The sequence below is a fragment of the Lemur catta genome, chromosome 8 (assembly GCF_020740605.2).
Source record: "Lemur catta isolate mLemCat1 chromosome 8, mLemCat1.pri, whole genome shotgun sequence".
NCBI lineage: Eukaryota > Metazoa > Chordata > Mammalia > Primates > Lemuridae > Lemur > Lemur catta.
In genome coordinates, this window is record NC_059135.1 from 99,683,428 (window position 1) to 99,709,656 (window position 26,229).

A 26,229-nucleotide genomic window follows, 5' to 3' on the forward strand; every position below is an offset into this window, starting at 1 on the left:
AAAGAAGCCAGTCACAGAAGGCCCCAAATTGTACGATTCCATTTATATGAAATGTCTAGAAGAGGCCTACAGAGATGACAGTGGATCAGTGGCTGCCCAGGGCTGCAGGTTGGGAGCAAGGAGAAATGAGAAGCAACTGCTCACGGGTAGGAGTTTCTTTTTGAGGCTGATGAGAATATCCTCAACAGACTGTGGTGATGGTTGCACAATTTTGTGAATATACCAAAACCACCCAAGTGTACACTTTAAATGGATCAATTGTGTGGTATATGAGTTATATCCCAATGAAATTGCTTAAAAAGAAAAGCTCAGAGAGAAAACTCTGGAACACAGAGAATTACAGTAGTCCCTTATCCTCAGGGGGACCCATTTTCAGACTCCCCAGTGGATACCTGAAAACCTTGGACAGTAGTGAACTCTACATACACTGTGATTTTTCTAATGGGGCACACTTACGATGGTTTATTTTATTAATTAGGCACAGTAAGAGAGTAACAGTAAAACAACAATTCTAACAATATGCTGTAATAAATGTTGTCACATGATATGGCCATAACTTTTACAGTTTGAGGTGCATCAACAAGATTAGCATGAATTTTCCTTCTTTACAAGTTCATGGATAGATGATTTGTTCTGGCTGGTTCCCAGAGCACACAGAGACGGAGAGGTCCCCATGGGGAATTGGGGGTCCTTGTGGGTACAGTGGGGGGCACAGAGATGGGGTCCCTGCAGGCACTGTGGGCACTGATGGGGGGGTCCCCACAGGCGCCGTGTGGGGTGTGGAGATGGGGTGTCTCCACCAGCATGGCAGGGGCCATGGGAAAAAAAAGATTTGTTTTTACTACAGATCTGAGCAACTTCAGCACACGTTTTTTTTCTTTTCTTAGTAAGAACTTTTACTTTTTAACCTTAAGGGAGCACTTTATGGCTTCTCTTTGGCATACTGCTAGTATCTCCTCTTGTGGTTTGGGGCCATAATGAGGCAGACGGATGGTTACTTGAACATGAGCTCTGCGATACCTCCACAGTGGATCTGATAGCCAAGCGGGCTACTAAGTGACTAACCGGCGGGCAGTGTATACAACATGCAGATGCTGGACAAAGGAATAACGCATGTACTGGATGCTACGCAGAAGGGTGTGCAATTTAAAACTTATGAATTATTTCTGGAATTTTCTATTTAATATTTGTGGACCATGGTTGACCACGGGTAACTGAAGCTTGGGAAAGCAAAACCTTGAATAAGGGGAGACTTACTGTATCACAGAAACGAGGACAGAAAATATTGTAGCCTGAAAGACCCGATCCTTCAGGAAAATCTGAATATTTTCACTTCATAGTACAAATGTTAGTAGATTAAGCTTCTGCATATTGCCTTTAAATTCAATTGTTTCTTAGTCTTGTAAGAGCCCAGAGATACAAAGAAAGGGGCCAAATATTTTTGTCAAACAGTATTTTGAGTAAGAAAGCATAATTCTAATCGCAAAGGAGTTTCTAAATTAGAGTAAGGAATATGTAATGAATTACATTTATAATTGCTAGCAGATGATATTCCTGTCTGTTTATAAAAGCTGTAGTTTCTCTAGTTTATAAATTCAATCATCACAGGCGTCTTGGCAAGACAGGACTGTCACCCCCACTTTGGATAGGAAAACCAAGGCTCAGAGGGGCCAATAATTTGCCCAAGTCCATGCCATTTCTACTATCTGTCCTGTCGCTATTCTCAATACGATCAATAACTGCCTCTGAAACATACTTGAATACGGTATGATTCAACACATGCCCACTAATCTTGCCATTTCTAAACAGCCTGGCAGTCTAGATGCCTCCTAGGATAAGCAAATTCCTTGAGGACAGGGCCTGTGTCCTTGTCTCAGGATGTGGCCTGGTTCCAGTAAGAAGGAGGTGGCCATCTCTTAGTAGCAATGTTAGTCCCTGCTATGCCCCACGCTGGGGGTCTGGACCCTTTTTACAGCAGTTAGCAAGCACAGGGTGACATACCTCCTCAGTAAAAGCCTTTGCAACACTGCCTCTCACCTCTTCTTCACGGAGCTTGCGATGCCCCAGCTGTGAGCTGCTACCAGGGCAGCACTCTTCACAGGGTAAGAGGGATGTGTCTACTCTGTGGCTGCCCATGCTGCTCCTACCAAACGCTCCCCTGCCTCGAAATCCAGGCAGCTTCCAGCTCCTCCATTTCTGCTGGTGGCCCTGCTCTCTCTCTTCTATATCACACCATTAAGTACTGCCTAGCCCTGGCTCTCTCTTAGTATCTACCCATGCAGTGGCTCAGGGCTCAGCGTAGGGCCTATCCATGTGAACTCCAGGCCCCTGCCAGGGAAAACACCCACGTTTATACCCAAGGCATGAGAAATAATGAAGGGCCCTGGGAATCTTGGCCTTTGCTCTGGGACTGCCATCCTTTCAGAGTCTACTCAACCCCAGAGCACACTGGCAGCTCACCCCTACGCTCTTTCTACCCAAACTGGTTCAAAAGGAGAGACCTCTTGCAGCTGAAAAGGAAAAGACCACTTTACCTTTTTTGGCACGAAGCACCCGCCCTAGCCTCTGGGCCTCCTGCCGCCTGGAGCCACCATGGGATGAGATCTGGATGAGAACATTTGCTTCTGGAAGATCAAATGACGTGTCACCTACCTACAGAAATGAAGCAGCTGTGAGTCTGGGAAGGTTTTTTGCTTTTTAAAAGAGACAGGTCTCGCTATGTTGCCTAGGCTGGCCTCAAACTCCTGGGCTCAAGCTATCCTCCCGCTTCAGCCTCCCGAGTAGCTGGGACTATAGGCATGACCCACCATGCCTGGTGTCTCTTTTTATATATGAGACAGTAAGAATTTAAATAAGCTCTGTAGATAATTTAGAATAACAATCACTCTTGTCCTCTCTGGATCAGGGTTCATCTGATGCAGGCAGAGGTAAAGCAATGGATCTCAGAAAGGCAACTCCGGGCCTCTAGGACCTAGTGTGAGTTCTCCCAAAAGCCACCCTATAGAACCACTACCACGTTTCAGTAATGTTCACAGTGCTGGGTGCCAGAAGCTCGGAGAGGAGAGGGCCCTTCAACATAGACTCACTTTCAGTAATTTATTTTTTTAGCTACAGAAACAAGTCTTCACAAAGCCATCCATAGTCCTATCTGGTGGCCACTGAGACCAGCAGCACACGTAGGACAACACGACCTGGCAAGGGCTGCTGCCCCACACAGGAGTCTGACTGTAGGTGGACTCCGCAGCTCGGGGGCTCCAACCACTGAGGCTCTAGCCACAGACACGCCAGCTGGTGCTCACTTGCTTAGCCATGGTCACTCTGAAGGGAAATCTCACTTCTTTTGGGCTTTGGGTATTCTTAATCTGAATGACTGCGGCAAACTGTGGGGCCAGAGCTTCTGACTAGAGATTAAAGCCATGGCTCAGCTGGGCCTGTGTGAGTCCATGCTGACACTGGCCACCTACCATCAAGCCACAGCAGGGGCAGGACAAAGGATGGGCGATACATAGGATTCTCCAGCTCTGTAAAGAGAACCTCACTTGAATGCCTATTTCTGCCAGAGTAGGAAATAAACTCTCATTCCTTTTATAGAAGAGATACAACTTAAGTCTCCTACATCCCAAAAAGAGGTAGGAAAAACCTTAGTCAAGCAAGGAGCCTTTATAGATTATCTATGATGCATGAAAATCCTAAATCTGCATCTTCCATTACCTAAGAAACAGAATCCCTGTCCCTGGACATGTGGGAATGAAAACATACTCAGGAATTTCCTTCAACAAACATGAATCAGTGTACAGGAATCACAGTGTACAGGAATCACTCCAGGCCCTTGGGGGTGCTAGGGGCCTCACCCCCACCCTGCATGCCACACAAACCTTGGATATGAAGATGGTGTTGATTTTGGGGTTGTGCTTGAAATTCTGGAGAATTTGCATCCTTTCTCCCTGGGACGTAGGCCCATAGATATAGGGTCTAGAGAAGAATGAAGCTGTGTTAGAAAGACCACAGAATCACATCTCAGTTATCCTGGAAGCACATCAGAGGGAAAAAGGAATTCATGCAAGGTTCTCTCTCACAGAAAGCCCTGTGCCTGTAGGAATATCAGAATATCCACAGAAATAACTGGCTGCAGACCCACCACCTGCCAGTCTCCCCCATAAATTCCACGTTCAGGCCTGCCATTGTCTTCAGGGTTCCCTCCTTTACTTCTTTTTCTTTTTGGACTGTGCTTTTTCCTGCTTCAACATCTCGTACTCAAAGCATGGAGTTCATACAAGGAGGGTCCCCAGATTTCAAGATACCCAATGAGAGTGGCAAAAAAAATAGCCACTGCTATGTCCAAACAAAAGGCTGGAAGTAACTGTCTCCCAATGAAACAGGCATGTTCCCGGAGATGAGCAAAAAGAAGAGAGCCCTTCAGCCTTTCTTTTGTTGCCCTCCCATAACACTAAGTTCAAAAAACTTCTTTTATTTCCAGCTCCCTGACAAAGGCACAACCCTATCTAATGACCTCACTGGTTACTGCTCCATGGTACCTGCAAATGCCATACTCCTGTCTTCTGTCTTGAATACTCTGGTGGACAGTTTCTGCAGCTTCCCAAGCATCATAAGGAGGACAAGCCACCAGGTACATGGGGCCTACTAATGCCAACACTGTGTTAAAACAAAAAAATCCATCCCTGCCAATATTCCTCAGCACTGCAAAAGGCAGGTTTCATGTTCCCCAATTCGCACCTGGGGGACCGAGGGTTAGGAGCCCGCTCCCCAATGCCGTGCTAGGAAACAGGCATGGGCGTGCTGCACAGAGCGAACCCCTGCCCGTGGGGAAGCCGGGCAGGGCCCGGGACAGCTGTACACCCAGGCTGACAGCCTCCCATCAGCCCAGCCACAGACGGCCTCGCCTGGTATCGAGTGTCCAGGCCATCACACAGTCTCCTCATTTTCTACACGTGTCATGCTGTGACAAAAGTTTAGGAAGCCCCACTCATCAGAACAGCCTTTCTCTCGACATCTACATTTTTAGGTGGTACTTTTTCGCCTCTGCTATCAATAGGAAAAACTACTCACACAATGGTGAGCCCTTGGTTTCTCTCATACAGGAGACGACACAAAGCGTAACCACTCTCCCAGAAGAGAACCTAACATTTATTGAACACCTACAAGATGCCGACACACAAGAATCCTCCGAGGTAGGTGGTGGTATCTCCATGTGACCGAAGAGCAAAAGGAAGTTCAGAGAGGTAAATGACATTCCCGAGGTCCCAGCTCCTCCTCTTAGGCAGGCAGATCTCCTTCCTCCTTCCTCCAGCAGGTGGGAGGAGCTGGGACCCAAATCTAGTCTGTCTAACTCCAAAGATGCTGCTCTGCCCACCACCCGGCACTGCCATGCAACCCTAACAGCCTCTCCTGCAAAGCGCTTCAGTGACACCCATTCCTTTCCCATTAAGGCTGGGAGAAGCCAGAAGCTCCGAGACTCCACACACACCAGAGCATCACGCTAAGGATGCAGCAACGCCCGGAATCCACAGGATCATTTCAAAAGCAAGAAAACAAGACAAACTAAAGCACTTCATACTTTTAAAGGCTAAAGGTACCAAAAAAAAAAAAAAAAAAGGTATCAAGTACAAGCTGTAATTATCATTCTAGTCCACTGAGACAGCCACAGTCTGCTGCCCTTCATGGTGCCAGACTGGCTCAGTGGACAGTGCCAGGCAAATTAACATCCCTGCCCAAGCAGATGCCCAGAGGCTGCAGCCAAGCAACAAGCCTCAGGTGTGCTGCAAACGTAGGTGGGGGAGGCCCTTGAGGGAGGCCCCAGGAAGAGTCTGGATGGAGCACTGCAATGGGGCCGGGGTGGGCAGGATGATGGCCATTAAAAATGACATGGTAAACATAGGCACTATCTCACTGCCCTGCTCTAATTGACACTAATGTGACAGTGAAGGACACATGCCCACAAGGAGAACAGGAGAAGAAATAACAGCACATGAGAGAAGCAGGTAACATTTTGGAAGCTGAAAAGCAGATGGATGCAGGCACAGTACCTGAGCTAATAGACTAGAGAAGGCAGAAGCCTAGGCTGACATGAGGGAGAGCCAATACAAAACAAGCCGATTTGCTATGCAGAACACAAAGTGGTTCGGGAACTAGTCACCAGCTGCCTTGGAAGGTGGGGTGGTGGGCAGGAGGGCTGACAGGAGGACTAGCAGAGAGAGTGTGAGGAGCAGTGAGATGCCTGCCTGGCAGCAGGCAGGCCTCCTTCCCCCAGGCGGAGCACTGGTGACTCACTTTCTCAGTTCTGGACAGGAAGGTCTGCACATGGGATGCCAGGCCGAGCTGAGGGCAAAGGCGAGACTGAAAGTGAAGCACGAATGCTAAGACTCCACACCCTGCTTCCCAGCCCCGCCACACGCAGTGCCCAGGAGACTGGAAAATTCCTCTCTGGAGAAACTGTTCAGCCCAAGAGAAAAGACCTAAAGATACTGGCATTTGGCAGTCTCTTGACATAAACAGCCAGGTCTCTGCCCAATCACTTGCTGGTGAGGTCCACAAGTCGACAAACCCACTAAGCTATACAGAAAGGTCTGTCAGCTTTTTGGTGCCTGACTCTTAATAAGAAAATACAGCCAAGGATTACCAAAACTCAGAAGAAGGACTCTTGAGAAAACAATCAAAACAAAAAACCTGAAGAAAAGATACGTAGGGAACAGAAGGAAGCTTTAAAAGCTTTCATAGCCTCAGAGAAGGCATCGTAATCAGAAAACAGGAAGAGTTACCAAGAAAACTCTCAGAAATGAACAAGTGTCAAGAGAAGAACAAGAAGACAAGGAAATTAAAAACTAGAAGAGGCAGGGCGCGGTGGCTCACGCCTGTAATCCTAGCACTCTGGGAGGCCGAGGCGGGTGAATCGCTCGAGGTCAGGAGTTCGAGACCAGCCTGAGCAAGAGCGAGACCCCATCTCTACTAAAAATAGAAAGAAATTATCTGGCCAACTAAAAAAAAAAAAATATATATATATATATATATGTATATATATATATATATATATAGAAAAAAAAATTAGCTGGGCATGGTGGCGCATGCCTGTAGTCCCAGCGACTCAGGAGGCTGAGGCAGTAGGATCACTTGAGCCCAGGAGTTTGAGGTTGCTGTGAACTAGGCTGATGCCACGGGCAACAAAGTGAGACTCTGTCTCAAAAAAAAAAAAAAAAAACTAGAAGAAAGGTGGGCATGGTAGCACTAGCCTGTAATCCTAGCACTTTGGGAGGCTGGGGCATGAGGATTGCTGGAGCCCAGGAGTCTGAGGTTGCAGTGAGCTGTGATGATGCCACTGTACCAGCCCAGGCCACAGAGTGAGACCCTGTCTCAAAAAAATTTTTTAATAAGAAGAAAAGAAAAAAGATAAGAAAATTGGAGAAGCTGTTCAGAAGATCTAACATCTGAGAGAGTGACCCTAACGGCTTCCTGAGAGAATGAAGACACACAACCACACATATAACATACAGAGAGGAATCAAAGGGCATCAGACTTCTGAGCAGCCTCACTGGAAGCTCCAATGTTAATTCTAAGACCCAACCAATCTACTGATCAAATGTAAAGTCACTTAAAGATTTACAAACATTCAAAGTCTTAAAAACTTTCCCTCTTACAGTCCTTCTCTCAGGAACCTAATGGAACATGTGCTCCATCAATGTGAGTGACCAAGAAAGTAGACTTGAGACTGGGAAATAGAGGATCCAACACAAGAAAGACGCCCAGGGAATCCACAGGGCGATGCCTAGACAGCAAGCAGGCCAGAGCAGAATGGGAAGATGAAGAGCTAGTGGGGATTCCACCGGGGAAAGAGAGAAAAATGATCTGAGATTACCTGACTCTATTGGGTTTATGGTTACGTGAGGAATCTGGAGGGGAGAAATTATTAAATGTATAGAAAATCAAGCAAAAGCAACAAGGCAATTATTAACTCCAGGGAAAAGAAATATTTACAAAAAAGAAAATGAAATCACAGTACACTATATGGCTCTCCTGAACAATACTTATACAGTCAAAACAATGTAGCACTGGAGATTAATTTAACCCCCAACTTGTGCTATTACTGGATTGCAAGGATGGTGGGAGAAGAAACAGAGGGATGGGGTAGAGAGTGGAGTATGTAAGAAAGCTAAGTCCTCAACTCCTATAGTAGGAACAAGCAATTAATGATAATCAGGAACTTCCTACATAAACTATTATTTAGAAATATGAAGGTAAACAGTAAAAAAGCCTTGAAAGTGGCTGCCTTCAGGGAATGGGAATAGGAATTGTGTGTAGGAAGAAGGGAGCAGGTAATTGCTGTTTTTCATAATAATCTAAATGTTAACTTTACTAAAGAAAAACTGTCTAAATTGAAAAAAAGGTATAATTTTAGAAATTTGAGAAATTTAATCTTTATATGCCTGTTTTTCCATCTACATAATAGGAATAATACCTCACATGGCTAAGGTGAGAATAAATAAAACACGTATAGTACAGCTAGCATAGAGCTTGCCAAAGAGAAGCTAGTCATAATCATTCTTCCCTCTCCACCCCCACAAGAAGAATGAAGACCTGGCTACACAGAGGACCTTGCCTTCTGTGACACAGCACCTGCAAGTCCCGCTGCACTATGGAAGGGAGCACAGGCCCCTTCCTCCTTACTTGGCAGAGAATTTACAACAGGTTTAAACACGCTAGGTTTAAACACAGATATCTGGGTGGGGCCATGGGTTCAGGAGGACACGGGGTGAGCACTTCCTCTAAAGCTCTTTCCTGGGATGCTGGCCCAGCCTACCTTGCCTTACTAGCCCCTGGACAACACGGTGTGGCCTGGTCTCCTTGCACAGTGCTCACTCAGCCTGAAACTCCAGATGCCAACTCCCACCCACCCTTGGAGCCCAGATCTTTGACAGGCCCCACCCAGCTCAGTCCAACTCTCTGGCCCCGCTTTCTGAGATCAGGATGACGAGGCTCGCTTTTCTATATGCTCTGACTTCTGACTCCGACCACTTGCTTCTCAGTCTTGCCGGGTTCCTAGGCCCAGGGACATAGAACTAAGTTCCTGAGAGCTTTAAGAAAAAAAAACAGGCACCTCCTGCCCTCTCAGTGGGGAAGATGAATACTTGCCAGGAGGCAACTCCAAGTTTTCAATGCTTACTTGTTCAGCCGAATGGCATATTCCTTCAGGGCAAACACATTGTCAGCAAAGACAATAATCTTGTCATTCCTCCTCTCGTGAAACTTGATCAGAAACTGGCAAGCCCTGAATTTGTTGGGGTTCATGGTGTATAGCAAGATTCGTTTCTTGGTTTTGATTGCCACATACTCCCGGTAAAACTCAGGGGACATTGGGCACCAAACCTGTGAAACAATAAGAGTCAGGGGTCACTCTTAACACCATACAATTAAAAATTCTTGAAGCCCCTTCATTTGGCAGAATTAGCTTTAAAACAAAACCAAACCACTGGTATGTAAATTATATTTCACTGTAACTGTCAAACTGTAAATATGCACATGCATACAACAAAACTAAACCAAACCAAACACTTAATGTTGAACACTCTCACATATTAATAATCACCTAAACATTTTAAATGCAATCATACCAGGGAATAATTTTCACACTAGCTGTAAGTGAGGGAAAGCAGATTCTCAACTAGTGGTGCCAGTAATTCCTCCATTCAGAACACACCTCCACACACGAGTCAGCACTGCTACTAGGAACTGCCCCCTACACACACACACACACACACACACACACACACACACACACACACACTTCCCCAGCAGGGCCAGCACTGCTTCAGTTAGGTTCCTGGTGCCATCAGCATGTAGCCTTTCACTGCCAGGCTACCAGGCAGCAATGTGGTATGAGGAGCCTTCATTCATCCCTGTGCCCTGAACCCCAATCCTCACCCACAAAAATCTATGACTGGTAAGCTCGCAGGCTAGTATAAAGAATCGTCTCAAACTCAGGGGTATGGTAGGGTAAAGAATGGAAGACATTGCACATTTATTAAATGATGCGAAAGCACCACTGGATGCAAGACATTAACAATCCAGGAAATTTCACAGACAAGCCCCCTGACGATCAGGCCTGACCAGGCCTGCTGTCCCTACTGCTTCCCCAGGCAACTGGGAAGGATTTCTACCTTGGCCATGAGGAAAGTGGCTGCAACTTAGGCAGACATTCCATGGTATATTAATGGACCATCCATTATTAAAGATCAGCTGATCCATCTATCTCAACCTTCCAACACTAAGTTTACTAATAATTATATAAAATAAGACTTTTTTGTGCATCCTAAAATCATCTCAAGTTCCAATGAATAAAAAGCAGAAGAGTGGTTCTAGAACCAAGCTGCCTGCCTGAATGTGAATCCTGGCCCAGCCATTTATTGGTGTGACCTTCAATAAGTGACTAACCTCTCTATGCCTCGGTCTCTCTCCTCCTATAGAACCACGATGCTAACAAGGGGAGAGGTGACACAAAGGTGACAAATAGAGCTGTTTTGACAGTGTGGGCACCCAGGGAGGCTCACTGAAGGCCTGTCAGTGTGTGGGATCTGACGAGTCATGGTCCCCTCCACACCGCAGCAGCCCTGCCTCAGGGCTGCCGCCAGCGACCAACATGGCACACTCCCTCAAATCTTTGCTCAAATGGACCTCAGGGGGCCTTTTCTGACCACTCCATTTAAAATCCCACTCCCAATTTGGTCTGAAGATACACCTCAAGCAACACAAGGCGATTCACTCCAGGCTTGTTTATAATCGCAAAATGCTGGACATCTAAATGCACAAACACAGGAGGGAGGTTGTATAAACTATGGTATGGCTGCACAATGGCATACACTGCAGCTGTAAAGCAGAGTGAGAAAGACCTCTATGAAATGCTATGGGGTGATTTCCAAGATGTGCTGTTAAGTGAAAAAAGCAAAGTGCACAAGAGTGTCTACAGTATGCTACCTTTTGTGTAGGAAAGAAGGGGAAATAAGAAAATGCACACCATCTGCCCATTTGTGCAAAAGAAATACAGGAAGAATCAACAGAAATGACGAGAGCGTGGCTCAGAAGGGAGTGGTAGGAGGGTGGGGAAGAGTGATGCTCCCCAAAGTAGACTTTTGTATGGTTCAGACTCTCAGAACCACATCATGATGAACATAAAATATCAACAAGGATGGAGGTGGATGGCAGAACAAAAATGGAATAAAAATAAAAACAAATGAACTTAACTAAATTTCAAAGGAATATCATAACCATACAGAAGTGGGGGTGGAAGAACCAAACTAAGTAACTTTTAAACAGCTGAAATATAGTACTTGGACTTTATACCCTCAGGCCACAGACAAAAAGAATTATAACCAGATATTGAACTCTATTTTTGTTTTTCATAGTGGTATTGATTAGCAATTCTGAAACTCTTTTATGTATATTCTAGGATTAAACAAATAAGGAAGTTTCTGTTATGAATAATGGAAGCCAAGTTTCTCACTGAGAAAGGAATTATAAATACGGAAAGAGGGAAGGTTCAAATGAAATCTGTGACACTGGATTACATTGAAGTTATCACTATAAACTCATGCTTTTTATTACAGACAGATGACAAGACAGGCACAGATGTATGTACATGCATATATGTACACATATACACTCACACTTTCTCGCTCTGTCCTCACCTGCGTTAGCAGACCAATGACATCCTAGTAGTAATGAACACACCTAACACCCAGATCTTTGTTTTTAAATTCCATTCTTTACTAAAAGGACCCAAGGTTCCTTGGAGAAATGGCTCAGTCCATGGCCAGGGGAGGGAAGGCACCAGATGAGCCTGAAATAATCTTGCTCTGCCAGAAAGCAAGGACATGCTCAAAGAATGGCATGTCAAATGGACACAGGAGCCACGTGGAAGAGTGTCCCACTAGTCAAATCTGGAGTAATCTGAGCATGTAGGTAAGAATGATAGTAATATTCCCATGGGCCCCTCTATGCTAGATCCTGTGCTTGGTGCTGCTTATAAGCAAAAGGCAGCTCCAGCAAATATACTGAAGTGCTGTGAGTTCCAAAGGTCTCAAGGCTGTATACAGATGCAAAGGATCCTCTGGAAGCTTTGCACGAGCACAGACCAAAAAGCCTGTGCTGACAGGCTCTGAGGTTTTGGTTGTGACCAGCACCACTTCAGTGTGATCATCACAGTTTCTTACATTGCCACCCTTGTGCAATTATGAGCTATCAGTATATGCCAAACACTGTGCTGAGCTCAAATCCACAGGTGTTACTGCTGTTACATTTTCTGGCTCCCTCTGGGTGATACCCTGTTGAGATTTTATTAGAGTGTCCGGTTCTTTACAGCCAAAGCAATTCTTTATTCACAGTAAAGTCTTTAAAACCCTACGTTTCACAGAATATGAAACACAAATGGCCCATAAAAATGTCATTAATAAAGAGCAAAATACAAAATCAGAATATGAAGGGTTATCATTTCACACTTATCAGATTAGCAAAAATTAAAAGAAAAAATTCACTATTAGGTGTTGGAGGAGACATGGTGCAACCTCGCTCACCCCTGACTACTGGTAACAGCAGGACATGACTAGGAAACTGAACACCCACAGACCCTTCCACCAGCAATGCTGCTCCTAGGTACACCTTCAAGGCAGTGGCTTCCACACTTGGACTGCTTTACACCACAAACCAAACACACACACACACACACACACACACTCAGTTTTATGAAACAATACATACCCTTACTAAGTATTATAATTCCAGTAGATTCTATACACTACTGGTCACAACCCACTAAAATGATTTCACCACCCTACTGTGGGGTCACAGTCAACAGTGTGAATCACACTTCTTTAGAGAAACTCTTACACAAGGGCCCTAGAAAATAGGGACAAAAATATTTGCAGCAACAATGTCATAATAGCAAAAAACCCCTAAGTTCCAAATATGTAGAGACAAAAAATAAATCAGTGGTCGCCTAGGGCTGGGAGCAGAAGCAGGGATCACTGCAAACAGGCACAAGGGAATGTTCTGGGGTGGCAGAAATGGTCTAAAACCAGGTTGTGGGGACAGCTGTATGACTCTTTACATCTACTGACATCATAGAATAGTACATTTACAACAGGTAAATTTTATGGTGTATAAATTATACCCCAACAAAGCTGTGAAAAAAAGACCACTGGCCAGGCGTGGTGGCTCATGACTGTAATCCTGGCTCTCTGGGAGGCCCAGGTGGGTGGATCATTTGAGCTCAGGAGTTTGAGACCAGCCTGAGCAAGAGTGAGACCCCGTCTCTACTAAAAAAAAAACAGAAAGAAATTAGCTGGACAACTAAAAATAAATCTAGAAAAAATTAGCCAGGCATGGTGGCGCATGCCTGTAATCCCAGCTACTCGGGAGGCTGAGGCAGGAGGACTGCTTGAGCCCAGGAGTTTGAGGTTGCTGTGAGCTAGGCTGACGCCACGGCACTCACTCTAGCCTGGGCAACAGAGTGAGACTCTGTCTCAAAAAAAAAAAAAAAAAAAAAGACCACTTAGCAACTTAAATGTCTATCAACATTAGAAAAAACTTTACTTTTACTGCTGGGTAGTATTCCATTATATGTATCACACTGTGGTATATCTGCACCATGGAATACTACACAGCCATCTAAGGGAATCAACTATAGCTACATGCATCATTAAAGGAATAATGCATTAGGCAAGGAATCCAAACACTGAGAAAAGACAGAAGTCAAACAAGAACATACATAAATAACCTCATCACCATTTATGTAAAATTTTTTTTAAAAAATCAGGCAAACATATGTTAGGGAAATATAATAGGAGGTAAAATAATAAAAAAAAGCATGAGAATGACATATATAAGTTCCATGATAGTGGTTACCCCTGACAGGCAGGGGAGACACACCGGAGAGGAGCAGAGGGCCTCAAAGGTCTGGCAATGCTGCTTCTTAAGATGGGTGTTGAGCACACAGATACAACCAAAGGGTAAGGACTTTTTTCAAGAGAGCAGGTCCATCCGCACAGGTGCCTCCCACTTAGCTTTACCTAAGAGGTCCCTTTTCACCACCTCAGAACAGAGGCACCCTATTCTAGCCACTGAGGGATAGTCATTTTAAGGTGGTAGAAAGAATTGTTGTTGTTCATCTGAGATTAACCTCTGAACATGGATTTTTAGCATACACTTGTGCAGGTATTCATTATAGAACAGTATGGAGAATGTGTGCTAGAAAGAAAATGATCAAGGTCACAGCCTGCCTTCTTGGGGTATCAAAACCAATAGGCTTGACAATGGGAGTGGCCTAGGAGGTTGCCCACGCAGAACCCCCCCAGAATTCCCTTAGGGTGGGGGCAGGAAGCGCCCAAGGAGTTCACTCACAGCAAAGAGGAGCATGGACTTTGGACCCGGTGGCCTGGATTAGCATCTTTACCACCGACTGAGATCTGGCACAAGGGATTTTGTTCTGCTCATCTGTGAAGTGGGTATAATACTGTCCCCCTCACAGGGTGACTAAGGGCATTGCATGAAGTAGCAGCAGGTTAGCCCATGCCCTGACCTATGTATCTGCCCACAAGGGATCAACCTGATCATTTCCCTTTGTCCAAGGGAGAGGAGTCCCTCCCTCAGACAGCCACCCAGCTTGAGCCCAGGTACCTCAGCACACTGGACTTTGGCGATGTAGCCACTGTTCTGCAGCTCCATCCAGTTGGCTTCATACAGCTTAGGCCCAATCAGAAAATTTAAGTCCACGATTTTGTCATCTTCCCGGACGAGGGTTGCAGTCAAACCCAGCTTGCAGTGGGCCTGCACGATGGTCAGCACCCGTCGGAACATCTTGGCTGAGGAAACAATGGGAGCATTCACTCTGTCACTGTTTAAAATTCTCAAGTACCAGGGCATTTTAAAATGCCTTGTGACACCACATGGGATAATCCCTGGGTTTCGGGGCCATGGGAACCTGGCTCTAGACAAAAATGACTAGGTGAGAACACTTCATCATCACTTTTAGACCTGTACAAAAGACAACAAAAAGGAGAACAAGAAGGAGAAATGACTTTGAGGAAGCTCCAAGTTAGAGAACCACAGCATTACCCTCACGACAGCTTGGTTATCAGCACAGCACAGATGGCAATTTGAAACATGATCTACAACGTTTGTGATACCATTAAGCTCTAAATTACACACACATTTTATTCACCCTGAAACTTGTACCCAGGTACAGAAAAGATAGCTGGGGTAGCTGGGGACCTGGGGGGAGAGAGAAATGAAAACAGCCAGCTCTGCTCAACTTTCTACCATCTTCCCAGAAACCAGGGAGAAAGCCAAGTCCAAGGGAGAGATGAAATCGCAGGCACATTATGCCCCAAGCAGCCCTGCCCACTTCAGCAAACTCCCCTCTCCAAACTTACCAACTACATTCACTTTGGTAAACCAGCAACTTCCTTCTTCTTCCTTTCTTTTGAATGTTATTAACACATTTCCTTCTGATTTATCAAATAAACACATAAATGGGATGAAGGTTCATTTTAAAAGACCTAGCATATAGGTTTCCATGGGCTCACCTTTTAAAAATTCTAATGCTCCAAAGGAAGGTTGAGATGTTTAAGTCAGGCTTATCTTACAAAATAATTAAAGGTAGGGCTAATGATACTTCAGCAAATAAACAGACATAACAATCTAAGGAAAAAGAAGCCAGGATGCAGCAAAACACAAATCAAAAACGTTAAGAACGTTAAAATAACAGAGGGTTATCTAATGCTAAGTATATGTGTAGTTTTTATAGTTACACATACTGAAGGTTAACAGTTGGTACACACATCATGTGCAAACTCAGACAAAAAAACACAACACAAAAAACAAACAAAATCAGTGTCAGAATTATCTGCAAGGAAAGACTGTGCTGATTCCAAAAAACAACAGCCAAGGACCACAGACCAGGCCCCTCATGTTAGAGGGACATGGTAGCCAAACTAATGGGAGCCCCAGGGAGGCTGCACATTGACCCAAGGGAAGGATGAGGCAAGACCCTGCCTGGACACTGGCGACTTCCCTGCAAACCAGTCATATCCTTCTATTACCTTCTCGAGACTACAGCTGCAACAGCTGTCACAGGCGAATAACTCACATACAATGCAGTGTACGGCTCAATACATTTTTCCACAGGCACACACCTACAGAGCCACCCAGATTAGGATATGGAGAGTTTTGGCACCCAGAGGTCTCTCCCTGACCCCTCCTGCCAATGACCAGCACCACTCTCCCGAGAGAACCACTACTCTGACTTCTGTCATCAGAGAGAAGTCTGCCTCCTTTTTGAACTTCATATAAATGAAATCACAGCACATACTTGTGTCACTCAACATTATGTCATGGTTGTCATTTGACATTTATGTGTATGATCATTTTACTGTCCCTCCCACTTTGTCTCCAGTGCCAGTCACAGTACTTGGACTTGGTAGTTTCTCAATAAATACCTATTGAAATAATGAAACTGGCACAATGCCCAATACACGGGAAGCACTTAATATATGCAAGTACGGTAATACAAATTTCTTATTAATAAAAGACCTACTAGAGTTCCTTTTGAAAGATCTATACAAGAGCACAGCAGTCTTTACCTTTTGAGATAACTCTCTAAGATGGATCATTCTACCTAACCCAGCGTGGTAGACATCGAGCAGGCAGGAAACTTACTCTGATTGACTAGCATTTCCTTATTTTCTCTCTGAGCCAGTAAGCATGGCCAGGTCATGGAGCTTAAGAAGCTCAAACTCAAAATTGCTTAGGGCAAGCTGGTTCAACCCAACCACAGACAAACTGATCCAGTGAGACAGACAAGAGAAAAACATACACACACACATCATAATCAGGAATGGTGCGGGGTGCACCTTTGTGTCCTTGTCATCAGATAACCAATCCCAAGTGTGTGCTGCCACCCGCTGGGACCCAGAGCACAGGTTAAAGAAATCAACACATACCAAATGTAGAATAGAGCAGAAAGCCTCAAGCCCACCCAAGCTTCAAACACAGCCTCCAACTAAATTGCTACAAAGCAATTAAACTCATTTGTAGGCAGTGATCCTCTGAATCATCAATTTTCAATCCTAACAGACTCAATACCCACCCTTCCTTTAATCATTTTTTCAGTTTAGTTTTTAAATTATTGCAGTAAAACTGACATTTTGGGGGGAGAGTCATTCTTATGAATTTTAATCTGAATACATTTGTGTAGGCATCACCATAATCAGGGAACAGACCTACCCATCACCTCAAAAAACTCCCCCACACTCTCCCTTTACAGTCATGCCTCGCTAGCCTCCACCCCGGTAACCACTATTCTGTGGGGCCAGCATTGTATTGTCATTGTCTTTTCCAGAATGTCATATAAATCAACTCATACACTATGGAACCTCTTGAGACTGGCTTCTTTCACTCAGCAACACGCCTCTGAGATTCACCCAAGTAGCTGCACGCATCCACAGTCTGTTCCTTTTTACTGATGAGTGGTGTTCCAGTGTATGGGTGGACCACAGTTTGTTTATTCAAATACCCACTGATGGGCATTTGAGTTTTGGAGATTATGAACAGAGCTTCTATAAACATTCATGTTCGGGTTTTTGTGTTAGCCTATTTTCATTTATCTAGGACAGGTGCCCAGGAGTGGGACTGAAGGGTCATCCAGTAATTTTATAATAAACTGACAAACTGTTTTCCAGAGTGACCATGCACTCTGCGATCCCTCCAGCAATGTGTGAAAGTTCCAGCTGCTCTCTGACCTCATCAGCACTGGATGTCAGTATTTTTTATTTTAGCCTCTAATAGGCATATAGGAGCATCTTGTGGTAGTTTAAATTTGCATTTCCCTGATGGCCAATGACGATGAACCCCTTTTCAAGTGCTTATTTGGCATTTGTATATCCTCTTTTGGAAAAATATCTATTAATTTCTTTTGCCCATTTTCCAACATTCTGCCATCGTCTGAATGTCTAACAGGCAACTCAAATCTACATGTCTAAAACCTAGCTCCTGCTCATAACCCTCCAGATCTGCTCCTTTGACAGCTTTCCCTGTTGCAATTAATGCCTACCCCATCCTCCCTTTGTTCAAGCCAAAAAGCTCAGTGTCATCTTGGATTTCTCTTTCTCTGATCCCACATCCAACCTGTCAGCTGAAGCTTCATAAGATAGATACCCAGGGTCAGGTGCGGTGGCTCATGCCTGTAATCCTAGCACTGTGGGAGGCCGAGGCGGGAGGATCGCTCAAGGTCAGGAGTTCCAGAGCAGCCTGAGCAAGAGCGAGACCCTGTCTCTACTAAAAATAGAAAGAAATTATCTGGACAGCTAAAAATATATACAGAAAAAAAATTAGCCAGACATGGTGGCACATGCCTGTAGTCCCAGCTACTCGGGAGGCTGAGGTAGAAGGATTGCTTGAGTCCAGGAGTTTGAGGTTGCTGTGAGCTTGACGCCATGGCACTCTAGTCCAGGCAACAGAGCAAGACTCTGTCTCAAAAAAAAAAAAGATAGCTACCAATGATACCTTCACCCTTACTTCATTCCCACTGGCTCACACCTCTTACTGGGATTCCACAAACTCATCTCTTTGCTCAAATCCCTTAGATGGCTTCCCATTCACTCAGAGTACAAGCAAAACTCCTTACTATGGCCTGCAAGGCCCCAGAGAGCTGCCCCAATACCTCCATCCTTCCTCAGCCTTGACTACTCTTCCTCTCCTCTTCTCTGGCTGCATAGCCATCCAGTGTCGTCCGAACGTTCCAAGTACTTTCCCACTATAAGGCCTCTGCCTTGTGGCTTCCACCAGAAAGACCCCTGATCCCTACCTAGCCAGCTGTAAACATCTCTAGGCATCTTAAGAAACCCACAGGTGCTGGAGGAGCTCGTATTACATGGAAAGAACCAGACGCTGCGGCCATTTTGACAACATTTTGAAAGCTGTACGTGAAAATGACTCAGATTTAATTTTATTCAGAGTAAACTCTATTTTAGACTTAATTTATCTTAAACTGTTCATCTTAATCCCTTAATCTGTTTTTATCAAGAAAGGTTTCCTTAGAATATCATGCATCAATAAAAGAAACAAACTACTGATAAATGCTACGACATGGAGGAACCATTATGCAAAGGAAGAAGTCAGACACAAGAAAATATATATTGTATGATTCTGTTTATATGAAATTTCCAGAAAAGGCAGATCTATAGAGACAGAAAGCAGTTCAGTGGTTGCCTGAGGCTACTGAGAAAAGCAGGGATTGACTGCAAATGGGTATGAGGGGGATGTTCTAAAACAGGATCATGGTGATGGGTGCACAACTCCATAAATTTATGAAAACTCACTGGATTGTACACTTATAATGGGTGATTTTATGGTATATAAGTTAAATAAAGCTGCTAAGAAAAAGAGTTTGCCTGCAATACTTGGAGAAATAAGATTTTTATTACGTATTGACTAAAGACCAATACTTTAGCCTTTAAATAAAACATAACACCACTACTGCAAGGGCTTTTCAGTGCTCCTAGCCCAGTTTTCACAGGACCATAAAAAATGGGTTAAGGGCAAATTGGGCTGCAACAGTAAGAAATATGAAGGAAGGAAATATCACTGTCTTACTGATTACTCTGAGTCAGTGATTAGGGAAGCTGTCACTGAATACACCCCCATCCCTACTCCACACTTAAAAATTATTTAAAAGCTTTACCCAGCAAAACTATTTCATAGCTTTACTAGCCAGCTGGGTGGACTACACAGCAGTCCCTCCCCTAACCCAACAACTGGAAATCAATTTTCACCTGTACAACTAGTGGAGAGCTCAGCTTCAGCCTGCTTACCTGGTATGGTGTGCACTTCATCCAGGATCATGAGGCCCCACTCCTGGGTTTTGAGCCACTCCATGACTCGCTCAGCCTCCCAGGACCTTTTGGTGGTGTGGCCCAGCATGGAGTAGGTGCTAATGGCAATGGAGCAGCCTATGGGCTTGTCCTTGGCGTCAGAGGTGAAGCGACAGATCTGGCTGTCATCGATGGTGGACCACATCTTGAATTGGGCTTTCCACTGTTCCACAGACACCGCCGAGTTGCCCAACACCAGACAGCGCTTCCTGACAGTGCATGCAGCAGTCACACCAACCAGGGACTTCCCGGCACCTACAAGAAACCAGAGGGTGATTCTACCAAAGGCCAGGTTAAAACAAAGGACAGGGATAGGCAGAATGAGTCATTAGTATAGGAATCTAGGAAAATGTCTTACACCAGTCCTTACAGCTGATACCTACGAGGCACTTACTGCTCCAGTCTGTTTTCTTCTTTGTAAGGAGGAGATGGCCCATTTTACACACACAAGAGAACCAGTAGGTGGCAGGTGCTCCTGCAACACTTCACATGCATCTCATTTAGATGCGAAAATCTCAAAACAAGCCAGTGAGAAAAGATACTCCTGTCATTGCCATTTTAAAAATGGCAAAAACTAAAGCTGAGGAGCACTTTGCCAAAGGCCATAGGACAGTGACGCTGCTGGGGCACAGAGTGCCTACCCCAGAGCCCCACACCACTATTATCCTCAAATAGCAAACAGCCAAGAATGCAGCAATCCACTAAGTGTGCATGTCACTGGAAAAGACAGAGGAGATGAAATTCCAGGTGCTTCTGAGTTTACTACCATCACCACCTGAAGACCAACATAAAAATCAAGCTATTCCTTTAAACAGAAATTCTTATTTTACCATTAAAATAACCCACAGAGCTTTGAAAAAAAGAACCTCCTTGACTGGGCGCAGTGGTTCACGCCTGTAATCCTAGCACACTGGGAGGCCAAGGCCGGAAGATCGCTTGACATCAGGAGTCCGAGATCAGCCTGAGCAAGAGGGAGACCCCGTCTCTACTAAAAATAGAAAAATTAGCCGGGCATGGTGGCACACGCCTGTAGTCCCAGCTACTCGGGAGGCTGAGGCAGGAGGATCACTTGAGCCCAGGAGTTTGAGGTTGCTGTGAGCTAGGCTGACGCCACGGCACCCTAGCCCAGGCAAGAGAGTGAGACTTTGTCTCAAAAAAAAAAAAAAAAAGAACCTCCTCTCCCCTGGAGATTTTGCCTCTGTAAATCAAGGGTGGGGCCCCCAGGTGAGTCTGTTATGGCTTCTGGCTAAGAACCTAGGCCAGGATCTGACATTACTGAAGACAAGTGAGGTCAGACAGGTGCCAGGCAGTTGCTACCACCTTTTCCTAAACTTGCACACCATCATAAGCTGTCCAGAAACAAGGAAGTTTCTGTATTAGGGTGTCTCCAAATACACAACTCCCAAGACCGATTTCAAGAACAAGAACCTACCCACTACATAAAACAGACCCTTGCCATCTGCACAGTCTCACCCCTCACCTGGTCTATTTTTCTTCACCGACTCCATCACCACCAAAGATTTTAGACATTCTTTAGTCAATCTGCTTACCACCCCAGTGGAATGAGCTCCGAGGTCAGGGGTGTTGTTCTTGCCACCACTATACCCCTAGTGCCTAGGCCAGGGCCCCACACACAGCAAGCACTCAATAAGTATTTGTCAAGTCATGAATGGACAGGGGGGTCGCCCAACCTTGGCTATTTCCTGGCAAGGTGTGATTTAGGGAAAGGTGCAGAAAGCAAGCGGGAAGCAGCTGGCAGATCCAGACAGAGCAGACTGGCCACCTTCTTCCTTCATGTTATCACTTACCACAAGGAAGAACAATGACCCCCGAACGTGCACGCCCATTCCCAAACATCTTCCGCAAGCTCTTCTCCTGATAGGGTCTGAGAACAGCTGTGGGTTTCAGGTCAATGTTGATATCAGGGTTGACAGAATCATTCCGGAAGTCATATTCTGCCAGCAGAGGGTATTCCAAGTGGATGCAACGTTTCTGGAGCTCCTCAATCATTTCCTGGGGAGTGAGCAGGAAGGTTTTTAAAATCTTATTAATTCCAAAGCATGCTCAAAACCACCACATATTCCACTGGGCCCAATTGTCAAAAAAATGGCATTTTATCTAGACTTCCACAATTTTAGATAATGCTCGGGAACAACTGGGTTAAAGCATAGAAAAGCAACCCAAACTAACAACAATGTCATAAGGAAATCTAATCAGCAGCCAAACCAACCCTCTGCCACTGTTTCTCACATCTCCTCAGCAGCTTGTGAAGACCAGACTACCAGCCTGAGGAGGAGGACACTTGAATCCAGCTCCGTCAGGAGAAATGATGCCATGCCTGGTCCCCCAACACCAAAAAAGAGAAAGCAATTCAACAGGGACCCCTTCCTCGCACACAGATTACAGGCAGAGCTGACACAGGGCTGGACCGGCTTCTGACACAGGTTTAGTGAAGGAACCAGGAGGGGACATTCACTGACCTGCTTGACTTCAAAAGATACCGTCTGTGTCTCTTCTTCTTCTTCTTCATCCTTGTCCATTTGCTCATAAAAGTCAAACAGGTCTGTGGGAATGTCAGATTTACCCTGTGGATCTGTCACTAGGGAAGTGGAGGGCCCACTGCTGCCTTCAGCAGTCTTAGAAATCTGTAAGAGAAAGGTAGGCTCTGGACTTGCACATGATATTTAATTCCGTTGTTATCAAGCAAGGGTTGAAGTTGTAAGGGGGAGAAAACAGCAGGACTACTAGGTTGCAAGTGCTGGATCAAAGACACCTGAGCTGAAATCCCAAATGCCCGGCCCCGAAGGGTGACCCAGGAGCCCACATACAGCAGATTTGCTTGTGAAAGTCTCTGTGATGAGCTCGGTGGCTTCCCCTTCAGAGTTCCTCAGGCGGCATTCCCGGATCACCGGGTCCTGGAGGAGATGCTGGATGACATCAGGGTGGGAGCTTTCAACAAAGTACCTACAAGCAGGGGAGGAAGACAGTACCTACTGACCAATAAGCACTTCTAGACGATTCCACTACTCATTCATTAGATAGTCTGGAAATAGAATCCTCATGACTCTCCCCACTCTCTCACTACCCCCAACCCTTTATCAAATCTGAGCTATGAGTTACTGGCCATAATATAACTTGAGAGTTGTGGGCAAAGTCCCACCTTGAAATCAAGTAAGCAGGAGTCTGAGCCCCAGCTCCACTACTACAGGAAACACACTGGCCAGTGAACAAATTTCCAGTCTGGGCCCATCTCCCATCTCCTGGGCCCAGACTGGAAATTCGTTCTTCGGGGTAATGATCTGTGCTTCAGGGTAATGAGAAAGAGGTACAGACAGTCCATAAACATTACCAGCGTCTTCCACCTGGTGTACAGACGGTGAAAGTGCCTTGGGACAGACCTGTCATGGAATCTCTTACCTGTTGTGCTTCAGGACCAGCTTGACTTTTCCATAGCTGACAGTACACAACTACAAATAGAGACAATACCAAACAGGCAAAATGAGCAATGAGCAGCTCTTTCAGAACACGTTCATACAGGTCACATCTTACCCCTACCAACCAAGTGAAGAGTTCATTTCACTTTAGGAAAAGCCAACCTGAAATCCTAAAGGGATCAGATCTGCCTACACTGAGCTTTATCCATTGGCCTTTGCTTTCTGCCTGGCTAATTCTGATGCACATCGCTTAATTTATGAAACAATGCTTAAAATTTCCCTTGTATTCTTGCCTTCTCCCTCCATTTCCACAGTCTCCACCCTAATCTGGAGGCTCATCCTGCCACAGCTATTACTACAGCTCCCAGCACACAGTATGTGCTCAGTAATTGCTGCATAAATAAAATGCAAAGCTTCCTGGCCTCATCACCAATGTTATTTCCCCAACTAGAATGTAAGTGTCTTCATGGCAGAGCAAACAGCTTAAATCCTCCCCAGTTCCCAACAATCTTTAGAAAGGAATGCAGCAAAGGTTGTGTGTAACCATGAAACTCAGACCAGACCTTGGGGGGCTGCCCACCCCACTGCCGTCTCTTTGACCCACCACAGCACCACACCAGCACCTACATCCCTGCAGGCAGCTCCCAGCCAAGACTGGGCAAATCCATGATGCTGATGCGGCTCATTCCAGCTAGGTGCAAGACTCTCTCCCTGGGCACCCTTCCACATTACAAGAGAACTCTCCCTATGACTCCTGTAGCTACTGTGGGATTGGCTGCAGTATGATACTGGATGCCTATGGTACTCTTCTGTCACTCCAGATTTGGGGGTCTGAATCTGACTCCCTCTAGATCAGCCAAAGGCAAAGAAAGCTACTGTCCATCTCTTCTAAATGGTAGTCGTCCGTCTCTCAGAAAAAACCCAAGCATGTTCAATCGCAGTTCACATGGAACCCTCTCTACTTCAACATTCTTAGTTCTTGTTGACTTTCTCTGATGGAACTTGTTGACTCTTGGTTTCATGCAAGTATTTAGCCTTAGATGGAGTTTACCACCCACATTAGCCAGCTTGGGCTGCCATAAAAAATACCACAGACTGGGTGGCTTAAACAATAGAAATTTATTTTCTCAGAGTTCTAGACGTTAGAAGGCCATAATCAAGGTCCCAGCCTGTTTGGTTTCTGGTGAAGGTTCTCTGCCTGCCTTGTGGACAGCCACCTCCACCTTGTCACTGTATACTCACATGACAGGGAGAAAGAAAAAAAGCTCTCTGGTATCTCTTCTTATGAGGACAGTAACCTACTGGATCAGGGCCCCACACTGAATACTGAATTTTGTCTCAATTACTTTCATATTCCAGATACAGCAACATTAGAGAGTAGAGTTTCAACATATAAATTTGAGAGGAACACAATCCAGTCCACAGCACCACCTACTTTGGACTGCATTCCCAAATAATCCTGGCCAGGATGGGCCTGAATTAGGAGCCTCACCGTGTTAGTACCCATAACTGGGAGCAACCTGGGAGAAGCTGGTCTCAGCCATAACACAATACTGGATCCAGAAGGGTAACAGCTGGGGCAATCAATTATTATGCTCCCTACAGGAGAGCTGAATGGCACATTTTCATGGCTGCCAGAGGCTGACAACAAGTCCCCTCTATCCCAGCTATCACTACACTACCAAGGCAGACGGAATTGTTAGCCTCAGCCCCCACTTGCCTTAATAAATTGAATAATTCCATCAGGGACTCCAGTCTTGCTGAGCTTCCTGAGGTACTCAGTGATGTCACTGGTTTGCAGCCCAACACTGACAGCTGCATACAGGGAGTAGGCAGTTAGTTTGTACTCATGCACATGGGTTGGTCGGCAGACTGGCTCTGCAATAGCCACCAGGAAGTCTTGGGCATATTTGTAAACTGGAGAGAAGGCTTCCAAGAAAATATGGCCGTCAGGAGCCTGACAAACACCAAATGGACACAACCAACAAAGAAATTAATGAGTTGCAGAGAATATTAAACTCTTGCCCATACCATTATGAAGAAAGAATAAACGCTCAACACCAGAGATATTTTTGCAAACCCTTCTTCAGACAACTGGGAGGCCTGTTACTTTGATCAGATACAGAGTAGTAGACAAAAATAGAGAAAAAGGTTTCCAAACGCAGTAGCTGTTTCCCACTATTTGCCTAGGGAAGCCCACCATACTGGCTATCCTCAAGTAACCCTTTGGCTAGACTTCAGCTGCACGTAGAACATTAATGATTTTAAGTTGATCAAAGGCTGGCTACCAAGATGTCTCCCCTTAATTTCAAAAAATGGGAAAATAATTTGTTACATGATAAATGCTATTTATTGGGCAGACTAAAAGTACCTCCTAACATGGGGTACGGCTAGAAAGGGAGGGAGAGTAAATACAGACGTTAGAAGCTCAGGTCTGGCCCGCACATGTGTGGTAGCCGCTCATTCCTACCTCTGGCTGTTCAAACGTGTTGGATGAAAGCTGTCTCTTCCAGTGCGGGGGAGTGTCCCACATTTCAAATCCGGCTTTGGGACTGCCCAAGGTGTAGCTGCCACTCCACGAACTCTCAGGCCCTGCCCTGGCTAAGGGCGCACTTACCACCCACAGGGGCCTGGAGGTGTGGTCGTCCTTCAGAGGCATCTGCACCCTGTAGTCCTTGGCTCCGTATTCATCCACTTTGGTGCCGGACTCATCCACCTGCTTCCCGGCCGCCGAGGGAACCGCTTCCTGAGAGTCGTTCCCAGGGGCGTCGTCTTCATCTTCTTCCTCATCCTCGTAGTGCCGCTTCTTGGACTTCTTCTTGTCTGCAGACACCGACACAGAAGTGAGCCCAGCAGGTGCCCGGGAT

General features: G+C 45.5%; 1 protein-coding gene across 3 annotated transcripts in view; it reads right to left on the reverse strand.

The window, feature by feature from the left end:
- The window catches only part of ERCC3 (ERCC excision repair 3, TFIIH core complex helicase subunit), a 31,352-nt gene that overhangs the window by 4,767 nt on the left and 356 nt on the right, over nt 1-26,229 (reverse strand). The window contains exons 2-12 of one of the 3 annotated variants that reach the window (XM_045558828.1): nt 25,980-26,185; nt 25,083-25,319; nt 23,346-23,395; nt 22,757-22,892; nt 22,409-22,573; nt 21,737-21,941; nt 19,869-20,183; nt 14,677-14,861; nt 9,173-9,375; nt 3,876-3,972; nt 2,535-2,652 (exon numbers count right to left, since the gene is read on the reverse strand). In XM_045558828.1, the coding sequence (XP_045414784.1) occupies nt 2,535-2,652; nt 3,876-3,972; nt 9,173-9,375; nt 14,677-14,861; nt 19,869-20,183; nt 21,737-21,941; nt 22,409-22,573; nt 22,757-22,892; nt 23,346-23,395; nt 25,083-25,319; nt 25,980-26,185 (1,917 nt within the window). Of the gene's footprint in view, nt 1-2,534; nt 2,653-3,875; nt 3,973-9,172; nt 9,376-14,676; nt 14,862-19,868; nt 20,184-21,736; nt 21,942-22,408; nt 22,574-22,756; nt 22,893-23,345; nt 23,396-25,082; nt 25,320-25,832; nt 26,186-26,229 lie in introns of all 3 variants that reach the window. The other 2 variants (XM_045558827.1, XM_045558829.1) reach the window with 2 other exon arrangements.